Raw genomic sequence first — 14,272 nt, 5'->3', positions numbered from 1 at the left:
TTTACTTGTTCTTTAAACGCGGGCCAACAAATAATGTTGCAATAAAATACAAGGTTTCAGTGATCTGCGTTTCTGAGCGTTAAGCGTTTCTAATATGTATTTTTGTAAATGCAAAACGAAGATAGAAGCCCAAGAGTCCACTACGAAGTAACAAACAATTCATAAAATATGTGTCTATATTATGTACGTCTTTAACCCCTAGTCGCCAGACATGCAGTCTTGGACAAATGATTACCTCCGCGGCACTGGCATGGAAATGTACACAGAAACATTGAGTCCCACATTTATTGGAATACCATTTGCTCAGGCTACTGAGTAAGTTGCGCAGCAGGCCGACGTTTTCTATATGCTACAACATACAATACTCGTATCGTATCTACTCGTACCTACTACTCTATTCTACTACTTGTTAATCGTGCAGCGTTGAACATAAGAAACACATACACGACACACATACAGTCTGCTAAATGTTTAAATTAAAAAAAAAAATTCAAACACGAAGACATACTCAGAACACACTCGCCTAGTTTTTCAACTCGGTTATGATTGTTGTTGTAAGAATTTTCTTTTATTTGTGGATTTATTATTTGTCGAGCCAAAAACATTTGAGTCTTGGCCCGTTTACACTGACAGAGTTTTGCTTGCAATGTGAACGTGTAAACGTGTGGCCGCGCCTGTTTTGGCTTGCAATACTGTAATTTTATTATTTCTTGATATAAACCGACTCACATACACGCCCCCCGCCCCACACACACACAAATACACACACACACACACACACACACAATTACAACATACATACACCTCGACGTACACTTTGAAAGCTAGTCGTTGTTATAAGCTAACTCTTTGTGTAATTATTAAGTGTTCTAAGTGTTCAAATTGCCTTCAGTGTTTGCAAATACAAATGATATTTTTGCTCAATTGTTTTACTTTTATCTTCAGTTCAACTAAATTGAGAAAATTGTTCAGGCAGCTGTTGCTGACTCTTTGTTTAAGGCTCCCACATCAAACCACATAGACACCCATACAAACACACACGCACACACACAAACACAAGAAGAGCAAAGTGCATTTAAAAGCTATGCATACAATATCTTTGTGAGCTGAGCTCTGTTTACAGACTTGCGTGCATTTTGGGTTTTTTCATTTAACTTGGTTTTGTACTCGTTTCGATATTTTTCTTCCTTTTTATTTTGAGATACATGTATTTATCCCTTGGTTACAAGCTACACGTTGTTCGTTTTTCTCCGAGGAGTGCCAGACGCTAAGCCTAAAATGCTGATATGAGTGCTAGAAAGTGTACAAAAATGCCAATTGCGTATTAAATCAAAGAGATCACATATCCCCATGTCCATATAAATGAAGTATGCCAAAGCTGAAGCTAAGCCTAACCCACACATCTGACCCACACAACTACACCCCCCACGTGCTATTACGAATAATATATATGTATGTACGTGTCTACGAGCGCCTACTTCTTCCCCAGTAGTGCCAAAGCAATGCGTTTGAATGTCCAGCACACTGTCCAGCTACTAGCAAGAAGGCTAAGGTGACAGCCACAGCCACAACCACAACTACAAGTCTACCCTCTATTTACACTGTACCCCAGCTGTGATACCAACAGTCAAACAACCAATCAACCAACCCATATAACAATAATAAACAAACAACAAAAAAGTCACGTAGTTACTTTAGTATACTTACTAAATCCAAACCACAACAAAACCATTTTCTAACTTTCAGTCACCAGACACACAGGCCTGGCAAAATGATTATCTTCAAGGTACAGGGTGCGAGATGTACACCGAAACCCTATCACCTTCATTTACCGGCATGACATTCCCACAAGCCAGCGAGTAAGACTCCAAACTGAGAAATTAGCGAAAAAAACTGTATAAAAAGAAATACTACTCTACTACTTTTTGCATTGTACAATATGTTCGTTTAACAATACTACAGTACTACTACGTTCTTTTTATGATTTCTCAACATGAATTATCGGTTTTGTTTAATATACTCTTTTTAACAAAATACTTTTTGCCCTATTATTACTACTACTTACTTATTTACTACCTACTTACTAATTATACTTAGTTACTCCTATCAACTCCAATGAAAACTCAAAAGAAAACAAACAAAGAGAAACGCATCGATAAACTTGTATATTTAACATTTGTATGAATTGGTTTTTGGAATGACATCGTCTTGCATCCGTTTCCAATACTCGTTCTTAAGCCAGTCACCAGTGATTTAGAAGCAAGAATCCATAATTGAGCAAACATTTACAATTTTGACACTATCCTGTTCACCTCTTAGCCCACCACCACAAACAGCAATTGGTCCCGAACTAAAGATAGAACCCACACCGACACATCTACTTATGTCCTCGTACACCCATGGTACTTGTACTTCCACAATATAGCCCCGAAACAATCAGCGCTTACCAAAACAACCAACCTCAGCAACCGCAAATATCATTGCATGCGCCTTCTAGAACTACTATTCCTACATACATATATAGTTTAGTCTACAACCAACCCACAGCCAATATCAATACAAACACCACAACAGCAAAAGCAAAAGCAACAGCAACCATTAACACTGCGTCCAAAAAGCACAGACAGCTATGCAGCCACTACTGGATGGTCTTCCTCAACTAAATAATTTTACTTTGTAGCAATATTTTGTCTGTAGTTTCGGTTTTTGGAACAGAGTTTTCTTTTTTTTTTCAATATTTTGTACGCATTTTGTCCCGCATGAGTTTTATGTGCGCCGTCGTTGTCCTGTGTTCCCGAACGAAATGTTTTTGTTATTTTGTGTTTGTGTTTTTGGTCTTGGTTTTTTACAATAAATATATTCGTACTTGTATTCTCTAGCCTGTTAATAGCGAGCTTCTGTGCAGACACCTTCAACGCACACGACTGCATGCTAAGTTTTTAATATTTTTAATGGAGCATTATAGTTCTAAGTTTAAATACACTCTGTACGATTTAACTAGATGTAGACCTAAGAAATTCAAGTACGTTTGCCATCATGAAACTAATAACACTTACCGGTTCTACACCAATCCCCATATAGGCTGTGTTTCTCGAAGCTGAAGTTGCTGTTGCTGGCCATTGAGATCAAAGGTGCTGAGGAGGGAGCCGACAGCAAAATTTCAATAAACCCGCGTGGAGCCAAAATACAGGCAAATACGCAGGGTTTTTTCATAGCACAAAGTGCCGACGAGGTCAAGCGGTAAGTTCAACACTTTTCAATCCCTCAAGTTGACATACGGCCCATTTCTCTTCAACTATAACCATTAACTTTCAACTTTTGCAAATACTTGTAAGAACTGGTTTTGTAAGGAAGTTAAGATTAAAATGTGAAAAGTTAGATCGCTTGCCACAAATTGGCAGAGATTTTCATGAGGGGCTACTATTGGCTTTCTAAGGACTAGTTGTGTTGCTTATCATATTATTTATAAAACATATAAATGAACATTTTTTTCAACATAGAATGGTTGATTAACACGTTCCTAAGCATATTTATATTGCATATTTTCGTTGTACCAATCTTATGGCATTCTATACCCGGCTCAAAAAAGTACTTTCATGTAATATTCAAACTAGTTGAATACCCTGTGCGTGGAGAGTAAAAAGGTATCTTGTAATAAACAAAAGAAGACAATCCAATGCTTACCACATTTTGCGATTGGAAGTCTCTAGCATTGCTATGAATATTCTAAAACAAAATGATCGAAATCAAATGAAATCATTTAATAGTTGGTTTGTTGTAATAGTGCTGTAAAAATATGTTACAAGTATTTTCCAGCAAGTAATCTTAGAAAGAACGTTAACATTTCCGAAACGAAATTAGTTGACTGCCATTACTCGGATATTAATTACTTACAGAGCCTGGTTCTACTGCAAAGCCTGCCATGAGGACATCAAGGATGAGACACTCATCAAGAAATGCAAATGCAAAAACTGTAAGTAAATTTTGTTCCATTTCATTCGATGCAACTTATAAATATATCTACGTATATGTATTTGGTTTTACTTATTTCTTTTCACTTAAATATGTAATTTAATTTTGTCATTTGATTTTGGTCGAGCGATATAAGAACAACAAAAATAATCAAATATATACCTATATTTAACAAGCAACGACATCCATATATACATAGCAATAAGCATTTTTAAGGTCAGGCTCTTTTATAATACCACACTCGCAACGATTTTTAATTAAGCAGCCGTCTGCCAGATGCACTAATCCCAACTGTTTGCTCTCTAAAATGTTCCTAAATCTATATACCACATACTATCTATGACTAAATATTTAATACTCAGCATAAAAAACTCAACATATATTTAAAAAATAATTTCTTTATTATGTATTTTTCAACATAAATGTGTATGTTGGCGCGTTTGGCCCTCAAAAACAAAACCAATATGAAAACAACAACAACATCTACTACAATAACTGCATCAAATAACAATCCTGATGGCGTGTTGGCAACACATGCATATGCCAATGCGTGTGCTTGTGTGTGTGTGTGTGTTTGCGACATGGCATAACATAATTTAAAAAAATCAAATCAAAAACCAAATTCAAATTCAAACTAATACAAAATAATACAAACAAATACCATAACTTTGTCCCACAGTGACTGTTCAGCCCAGGAGCAAGTATGACGACTTAGGTAAATCATGCAAAAACCGTTTAACAATAAACACTAACAACAAAAACAACAAACAACCAACAACAATTAACAAACAAACTTTAACCCACTCACACTCAGTTTATGAATTTTTATGCCCAACTTCCGCATACCTTCGTTACCTTTGTTTTTGTGTTTGAGACCGGAAGTAAATTCAAGTCCACAAGTCCGTCTTCCAATTACCAACCAAACCAAACTCAACACCTTCAAGTGCACTTCATGCTGTAATGGTTTTGGTTTTTTTATTTGTTAAATTTGTACTTCCCCCGGTTTCATTGATTTTTGATAGAACAATTTGCCATCATTTGAAGCATTTTGAAAGTGTACTATATATCCATACTGCCCTTCCTTTGCAACAACTCTAATTTTGTTTCTATACCTCTAAACCACACGTACACCCACATATTATTACTTCTACTACTACTAAACTACTAATATATACACAACGAACAACCGTCCCGCCTGTAACCCTTGCCCATGTGCAGTTCCATTTTTTGTCACAGTTTGTTTGAAATGCGCCTCTAAGTATACAATATAATCCACCATACTAAGATATTTACTACAAAATTATTAACTACAACGGTTAACACATAAGACTGCATACTTACATATATACTACATACATATATACCCTACCGATGGCTTACAAATGTACCGTTGAATTTGTAAATATGTTTGTGCGAAATGCAACCCCAGTTTTTTTTTTTTTTTTTGAATACTACTCGTACTTCAGCAACAACCAGCAGCAAGAAATGCTTGAACTTTATCCATTTTTCCACCCAACACACGATTCTAGATTCATTTAGTTGTTTTGAAACTAGAAACTCAAGGAACATTTATGTTTTGCGGATTTGAACCTCCGGACAATGATGGCCTTTTCGGCGAGTATGTTTCATTTTGATGAGCATACACCACCGTGTGATCTGCGTTAACCATACCCTTTCTACTGTCATAAGAATTGGAATAAAATGAGTTATTTAATAAAGTAACACTTATACCAATTATAATATGTATGCTTGAAAAAAAATTGACTCGTCAAAATATTTTATAGTCGATTTGAACGTGTGCATGGAAAGGGTATACGGGTTGGCGCGCATCTTTTGTTCTGTCGTTTAGTTAAATTTTTGGTCATTTCTCGCCGGAAAAATAAAACTTTTTATTTACAAATTTAAAAAAAAAAAACAACATTTTTTTAAACAAATTCTAAGCTGCACTTTGTTAAAAGTCTGTTTCGCTACTCCTACTGCTCCTCTCTCTCTTTTATATTCGTATTTAACTTTCGCTCTATTACAACAATTTATACTTGATATGTATTGCGAGCAGAGAATAATTTAACATTTACTTCATATAAAAAGAAGTGCATGGAACTGAGCACAGAACTCGATTTACAATTTTTATCACACCTACCACAGCCACATACTCGTACAATACTACATCAAAGATAAAAAGTATCTTTTAAATCATTTTGCAGCATACAACTCTAACTACCGATACTAATACAACTAATTTATCTTTGCATACAACTATATAATTGTAACTGTTGAGATCGTATCTAAGAACCTTATAATATACTTATGCCGGGCCGTTCTCTTCAAGCCGTTGCTTTACAGTTAGTGTTACTCGTACCTTATGATTTCCTTGGTGGCACAACTTAACACACTCACCACCAGCAATTGTACATAACTAAACAAGTAGTTGCAGTAAACGCCCGAAAAGAAAACGTGTAAATAATTCTAGAGCAGGTTTATATATACATCTATCTACTTACTGCTATCGCCTTATGACACTAGACTAAGAACTGGAGTATAACTCTTCCTTAAATTCGCTTGTGAAAGCAAAGAACATAAATCGCACACAATCCAGAAATGATGTATAAATTTTAAATAATTTTGTTGTTCTGGTGTCAAAGGGCGATTACGTATGTTTACCAACGTTGTTTAAACATATCCATAAAGCGTGTCACAAGTTACATCCAATTAATCCGAAGACTAACGTTTGTGTATTATAATTTCCTTAGCATAACACTTGTATACGAAACTTTCATGAACTTACACAAATCTAAATACCTACATATACTATCTACAATTAATTTAAATTATAAATATCTACATATATCTAAAGTTTTAGCTGCAATGTTCTCAAGTAGTTAGTAAGTTAACCAATTTGCGTTGCCTGAGTTTGGCTTAAAAATCAAAAGACTGCTGGAAAGCCGCGGTCCGATTGGGCCTGCAACTACCGTTATTTGGAGCTGCAATTATCAACGCATATAATATATATATATATATATATATATATATATATATATATATATATATATATATATATATATATATATATATATATATATACTATATATATATATATATATATATATATATATATATAGTATATAACCAGAGCATTTTAGCGCCTCGAGCTTAAGTTTGAGGCCAAACCATTTGTTTCCATGTGTGCGTTTGTATATGAAAACCGTCATCGTCTTGCAGATGTGGGCATGATTATGATGCAGACGGGCATGGTCAACCAAGGCATCACATCGGTGATGAATACAATGGAGGGTACGCTTAAAATCAATTTGAAAACAACCAAAAACGAATTCCAAATACAAATATTAATCAAAGTTGCAGCGCGCTATACCTATTATCTATATAAATATCTATACGTACATACATATTTAAATACTGCCAAGTGATTTATTTGTTGCTGCTAGCCACATTTAGCTATTTGTGTTTTCTATAAAAAAAATACACTTTCCAAAATATCTAAGCTATTAAAAAATATAAAATATCCGTAGTGAATTGAAATTCCCCCCAGGGGGAGCCTCAGAGAACATAAACAAGATAGAACGCTACAGTCGAGCAAGCCCGACAGTAAAATAGCCTGTACTCTCCACAAAAAGGAAAAATTAAAAAAAAAAAAAAATTAAAAAAAAATTAAATTATTAAAAAAAATAATGAATGAATTAATTAAAATAATTAATTAAATTAAATTAGAATACATGTTTATGTTCAGTTTAAACAGCATACATTTACATCACGTACCTATGCGTGTTCATATGCGTGTATGTATGCAGCACAAAGTTGAACAAAAGCAGCAACAACAACAACAGCTGCGGGCAGCGCTGCCGACAGAGCTGCAGGCAGCGCATGAGCAGCGATTTTACTTATGGCTATAACTTCTTCAGAATTGACCTATCATGATGAAATTTGGCACACGGACACATTAGTACTAACTGGATGTACCTACCAAAATTTATTTCAAAATTCCGAGAATTACGGAAGTTATAAGAAAAAATACGAATTGCGGGGGAGTGGGGGGGTGTATCAGAAAAAATAAACAAACTCGTTCTGCCTAGGGCTTATAGGAACCTTGATACCAATTTTGGTTATCCTAGCTCTTGTACTTACTGAGATCCTTGCGCTCATACAGACAGACGGAGAGACGGTCAGACGGACAGACGGACAGACGGACATGGCTATATCGACTCGTCTTCTCATCCTGATCAAGAATATATATACTTTGTGGGGTCTGCCACGCCTCCTTCTGTGTGTTACATACATGCGCACAAAACTAGTATAGCCTTTCACCCTTTGGGTACAGGCTATAAAAAAGTCTTATGTCCGTCTATAACTACATTAACAATGATTTATACTATATATTAATAATATTCAAGTATATTTTTTGGATAATTTTCAAATTTTCTGATAATTTGTCGAGGACTTAAAAAAAGTGTGTATGTATACATATATATCGATTTAGGCTAAAATACCAACAAATTAAATGCAATGAAAATAAAATTGCTCGACTAGAAATTGGAATATGTATTTGAATTCGGCCAGCCGAAGCTCCTACTTATCAAAAAAATTATTTAAAATGCCTTTGCTAACAAATAAATCCGTGTAAGCCATTTAAATCCAAAACAAACAACTAAAAAATATAAATGCAAGAACTATCTAAAATTCTTTGTAAATTTGTGTTTAAGCGTGTCAGCCAGCCCCAGTGCTAAAAGCTAAACCTTTAGGCTTATGCTTAATGACCCAGCTATCCAACTCAATGCAAACCTATCCACCAGAACTGGCTTAGCCCGACCCCGCTAAAATCCCACGCTACCCGGAGGTGCAGTTAAAAAGATACAGGACACCTCAATTTGACGCTAAGTGGGTCTGTTAGCTTTGAGGGTAGGAGAGCAAGCGATACAATTTAACTGCAAGGAATTATGTACATATATGCATTAGGAAATCGTGCCGGACTATCTATAATAGCGTTCAATAGTTACTTCCTTGCTCTCTTTCTTTTAATGGTGCTATCTATTGTACTTTCAGTGTAAATTAAACATAGAATTAAATTAGCCTTTCAACGAGTTTGTTGGTTTCCTAAAAGAAAATTGTGTGCATAATGCATAACTAGTTAATTTTTTTGTACACACCTTAATATACATATATACCTATTCATAAATATGTACACTTCACAATATATATTAAATGAAATTTTAAATATAACGTGTGCCGTGCGAATTAAATTTTGTAAGTTTCAAATCTGACATTATTTTGGTATTGGTATTATTTATTGGTTTGAGTTTATACTTATATACATTATTATAAATTAATTTGATGTACGAAGTTGAAAAGAAAAGAAGAAAAGAAAACCAACTATCATTACCTTACCATCATTTACCTATTCACACAAATCCTATAAAATTCTGTTTTCATGAAACAAAACAGTGGCCACCTTCCGGAAAGGCGTCCGAGCCGTACAAATGGTTGGGCGTGCAAGTACGTATAACTCTCTCTACTCTCTCTCTCTCTCTCTCTTCTCTCTGTCTCTACTCTACTCTACTCTACTCAACTCAACTCAACTGTACTTCTAAGCATACAAAACATATCAGAGTCAAAAACGAAACATACAATACAGTAAATTCTAACAAAAATCAAAATTACTCCACATTACTTCTGCTAACTAATTCTAAAGATCTGCGCCTCAAACGCCCACTAACTAACCTTAACTAGTACTTACATGTGTTATTGCTAAGCAATCTGTCAAAATTAAACCCACTATGAAACATCGGTCGGTCAGTTAAGCAGAAAAATGCTCAATTAATCTAACCATGAGTAGTCACTCAATTACATTTCCTAGAACCCACACATTACACTCCATTTACACAGTACACACAGACATGCCCAAAATTAGGGATAATACTCATACATACATAGTGGACACTTGTACACACATACTCGTATAAACGTTTCTACTCGTTCGTTATAGTAACTGTATACTTTTAATAACCAACATTATCCTTAGTGTGTGTGTGTGTAGTTGAGTCGATAAAAAACCAAAATGCGTTCAACTCCAAATTAATCGAACTATTCAAACTTTATTCCAATTGAGTCTGCCGTTGTGTTTCTGTATACTCGTATGATCTACTCATATAATCGATTTTGTAACAACCACATATATATGTATGTATACTAGTATATCAAGTCGGATCATATATAATACTTACATGACCCGGCATAAACCGCATTTTGTACAAACCTAAATGTATTTATCGTAACGTAACTATATCTTCGTACTGTCTATTTGTCCTATTTGTCGTGACCTTAGAATTACAAACAAACGTAGTTTAATCAAAATTTCAAAATTCCGATATGAAAGCATCAAGATGTTCAAAAGCTCTTCGTAAATTTCGTAAGAACGTTGACATATAGACAATAACTGAATACACAAAGACATGATCTACAACATATATTGAAGAGAACTTAAAAACCAGAATAATATGAAATGTACATATGTTTCATAATGCGCTGAAGGCAAATTAATAATAGACCGTAAGAATAGACTCCGAAAGAGAGGACTACTTAGTAAGGAGATATACAATAATAATATTTCTTTAATAATATGTACATGACTTTTGTATAGTACTTTTTAATTTTTGTATTTCTTAGGGCCCAGACCGCAAAAGAAAGAAGAGAGTGGCTTCTTGTTGTACAGTTACATAGAGTGACGAAAAATCCATAATGTAAAATGTACTTAGTTAGATATACTTATGTATATTGTCTATGAAAACAACGTTTACGATATAAGAGACTTTTAAATCTTATTGGATCGTCCAATATTATCACCGTTTCTTTGTATGCCAAAATTCGTAGTTGTGCGAAAATATACGTTTCCATTATGTACATACACATAAATATTGCCCACTACAGATAGTATGCCACAGAAAAGTAAATTTTGTTATAAATACTCAATTCCTATTCATTAAAAATGTATTCATAAAATCAGCATTACACGTTCATACAAAGAACTCAAATAATACTTTGACTTTTCATATCCAAGTATTCTCTGTAAATGATCTGGGGCTATGTCCTTTTCCATATATGTAAACGTATCCTATTTTTATATACTTCCCTTATCCTTCTACTCACTTATATCAACTTCTACTACTACTAAAAAATCGTACTATTTATATGTCTGTGTGTGTGTGTGTTTGTAGAAGACGATGAATACTCGTTGTCAAGTAAGTCAAACTAAGTCATATAATCGTATATCCAAATAATATTTCAGCATTCGCATTCGTTTTACTTCAATATAGTCCATAAACAGTTTTATGATTTTTACAAATAGATTTCATTTGACCAAAATATTTACATTACTCGTACAGTGTGCCAGTGCACGGTTTTATTTTCAAATACACAAATATTTTTAGTACTTACATATATATTTTTTTGTAATTTGTATTACATATGTTTTGGAGTGTGACTTGTGTTGTATGTACTTTGGTCGGTTTTTCGTTTTAAAGTTATGTGCAATTAGTTATACAAGTTTAACGTAAGTTTTGTTAAATCTTCAAGCCTAGTACTCAGTTCAGAAGGCGAAGAACAGTATGCATTTCCAAAAAAATTGGTATTGTATTTCCTGTAAGTTGGTCTTTACGCTTGTGCCGAGTACTAGGCTTCGTTTCACTCGTAAAAACCACAAATAATAAACTTAAAGTGTTTTGAAAAGCAACGCAACTGTTGAAAGTTTATCAGCCAATGTTTAAAAATCACCAAAGCGCAAAGCAGCTTCCTGCGTGCACGCCAAAGCCTAAGAAAACAAATGGAGAAGAAAAGAATTGAGTCGGCTATTGGCAATTGCAACGCGAGAAAATTCCAAATTCAAAGCAGTTCAATTGCTGACAAATACAATATTTTATATGTTAAAATGTTCAATTTAGTTCGGGCGTGTAGATAGTGCAACTCGTAGCTGACAATGAGAAGTTTAAGTTGAAGAGAAGTATTCCAGAGGCGTATCTTGAGGAAGTTGTAGTTCATATTTGTAACACCCATAAACGCTTTAACCGAAAGCCCAATGTGACTAAAGTAAATAACCTAAACACTCTCAAGAATAATGCTTTTATACAAGTAGTAGCCTATTACTTAGCTTTTAAACCACCGCACAACTGCACATTGCCAGCGTGCTGCTTGACTAATATATTACCCATTTCAACTAAGAAAACAAATCGATTTGGTTATCTAAACTACTGTTTTAAACGAGACTGCTTGATGCTGTTCCCATGCCTATGCAAATGCCTAACCCGATGCTTATGCCAATGCCTGATTGTGCTTGCTTTTGCTTTCTGTACTGTCGTTGTGTTCGTTGTACTATACAAGTAGTTGTTTCTCAACTCTTTACACTCTCATATTTATTTGCATGTTTTTCTTATGTCTTTAGTTGTACAAGATAATTAGAGACCTTACAATGATCCCAGAAGCCATTTCCCAGACCATCTTCAACACTCTCTTTAATTTCGGTGTGTCCTTGGTTAAACAAAAATTTTATGTTTCCTTAGGTAATCCAACAAAAGACACCAAATGATTTAAATTATTTTATATTTCATTTCTAAAAAATCACATTGATTTCCACTTTTTGTTGTTACAACAAACTCAATTTTTACAATTTGTGTTCCTGAAAATGAAAAAAAAAAAACACACCACAATGTACTTCCCCTCTTAATGAAATTTATGTATATTTCAAAATCAAATTATGAGCTTCACATAAAGGCATATAAACTACACAACAAATGAAAAAAAGAAAACCCACACACAAATGAATTCGACTACCTGAAGCTGTGCGATAACAAAACCAAATATCTTACAGATGAACACCATCCTGCACCCACATTTACGCCACCAGAGCTACCCAAACGGGTGCATGTGCGTGGATCTGTATCTGGTAAATTCTCAGCTTATATAAGACCAAAACAAACACATATATTTATATTTGAAATATCTATATCTCTATCGAATAAACTCGAAAGCAAACGCTTACATAAGTCAAGTTACAGCAACTTGCACCTTGCAAATGATAGAAAGGTTATTTTGAACACAAGACGTCGACGACCATACCACAGTTCTTACACAAATTTTGCCTCAGTTTGACTTTTGCCTAAGTTCGCTTTTTTCGATTCAACATCATGCAGCGCTCAATAAGTCTCAACAACATGCTTTGAAAAAAGAGCCAAGAAAAACTCCATCTGTCCAAGCCAAACCAAACACAATGCGTTAAATCAAATACCATACAGCTCATAATTGTTCTTTAGCTATTCGTTTGCATAAAATTGTTTTATTTGCTTATAATCATATGAACAGAAATTGTTTTTGCTAATGTAAGATGACAACTATTTTCAATAAATTTACTCGTTATACATATATATATGTATCTACTACATACATGCTATATAATGAACTGAAATATCTCTATATATTGAACCTTAACTACTCAACTGCCATTTGATCGATGTCTATTTAACGACTTGTTTACTTTTGTATACATTTTTGGTGTGTTTTGTTTTGCATACAATCTGCTTGTTAACAACTTTGTTTATTTACATTTATTGTGTCGACACTGTTGCAACTCACACCACATACTACAATACTTATACGTATACGAGTACACTTGAAACTGCCCTCAACTACTTACAAAACAATCCAACAAATGTAACTGCCTAACCAATTAATACTTATTAAGATCTACTACATACATGTACATACATACATACGTGTATGTTTAACCATACGCGGCTCAAAACTACCTTTCTTGACTAACTTGACTAATGCAAATACTGCTACATACCCGTAGAGCTAAAGTTAAATCTCCAATCGATCGATAGACAAACACTTGCCAGCCAGAGCTGCCATATTTTGCGCTGTTACTAATCGATTAACGTTTTCTCTTACAATTGCCGCCCCTTATCGCGCTTCCTCATCTCACCTCATCTGCTCTGCCTCAGGTGATATCACACGCGACAGAGAAGATACGAATCGTAAGTTTTGCCGCTCTCCCATGCCGCCCACCTGACTCTTCACGCCTCCTCTCTTTCTTACAGTACTCAATCGCAATGTGCGCCGTCCGAATGGCACTGGAAACGGTACAGGGGCCATGCATCACATGAACAACACTGTCACCGCCGCTGCCGCCGCCGCTGCCGCTGCAGCGGGCAAGCAAGTGAACAAAGTGAAGCCCACGGTGAACGTGAGCAGGCAGGTGGAGGGTCAAGTCATATCGCCGTCTCAGTACAACAGGTGAGTG

The 14,272-nt window shown here is 34.9% G+C and overlaps 1 protein-coding gene across 12 annotated transcripts in view; it reads left to right on the top strand.

Annotated features, from left to right (window-relative positions):
- Positions 1-14,272, top strand: part of LOC115625550 (calcium-activated potassium channel slowpoke) — a 58,472-nt gene that overhangs the window by 36,396 nt on the left and 7,804 nt on the right. For 4 of the 12 annotated variants that reach the window (XM_030520639.1, XM_030520640.1, XM_030520635.1 and 1 more), the window contains exons 12-17: positions 203-315; positions 3,082-3,240; positions 3,897-3,973; positions 4,652-4,687; positions 13,974-14,006; positions 14,070-14,265. In XM_030520639.1, coding sequence (XP_030376499.1) covers positions 203-315; positions 3,082-3,240; positions 3,897-3,973; positions 4,652-4,687; positions 13,974-14,006; positions 14,070-14,265 — 614 coding nt within the window. Of the gene's footprint in view, positions 1-202; positions 316-1,746; positions 1,860-3,081; positions 3,241-3,896; positions 3,974-4,651; positions 4,688-9,426; positions 9,478-11,195; positions 11,220-12,841; positions 12,917-13,973; positions 14,007-14,069; positions 14,266-14,272 lie in introns of all 12 variants that reach the window. The other 8 variants (XM_030520631.1, XM_030520632.1, XM_030520638.1 and 5 more) reach the window with 6 other exon arrangements.

Source organism: Scaptodrosophila lebanonensis, unplaced genomic scaffold (genome assembly GCF_003285725.1).
Source record: "Scaptodrosophila lebanonensis strain 11010-0011.00,11010-0021.00 unplaced genomic scaffold, SlebRS2 tig00000072-arrow-pilon, whole genome shotgun sequence".
Lineage (NCBI taxonomy): Eukaryota > Metazoa > Arthropoda > Insecta > Diptera > Drosophilidae > Scaptodrosophila > Scaptodrosophila lebanonensis.
Note: the sequence above shows the minus strand (reverse complement) of the source record. Positions and strands in the feature narration are given on the sequence as shown.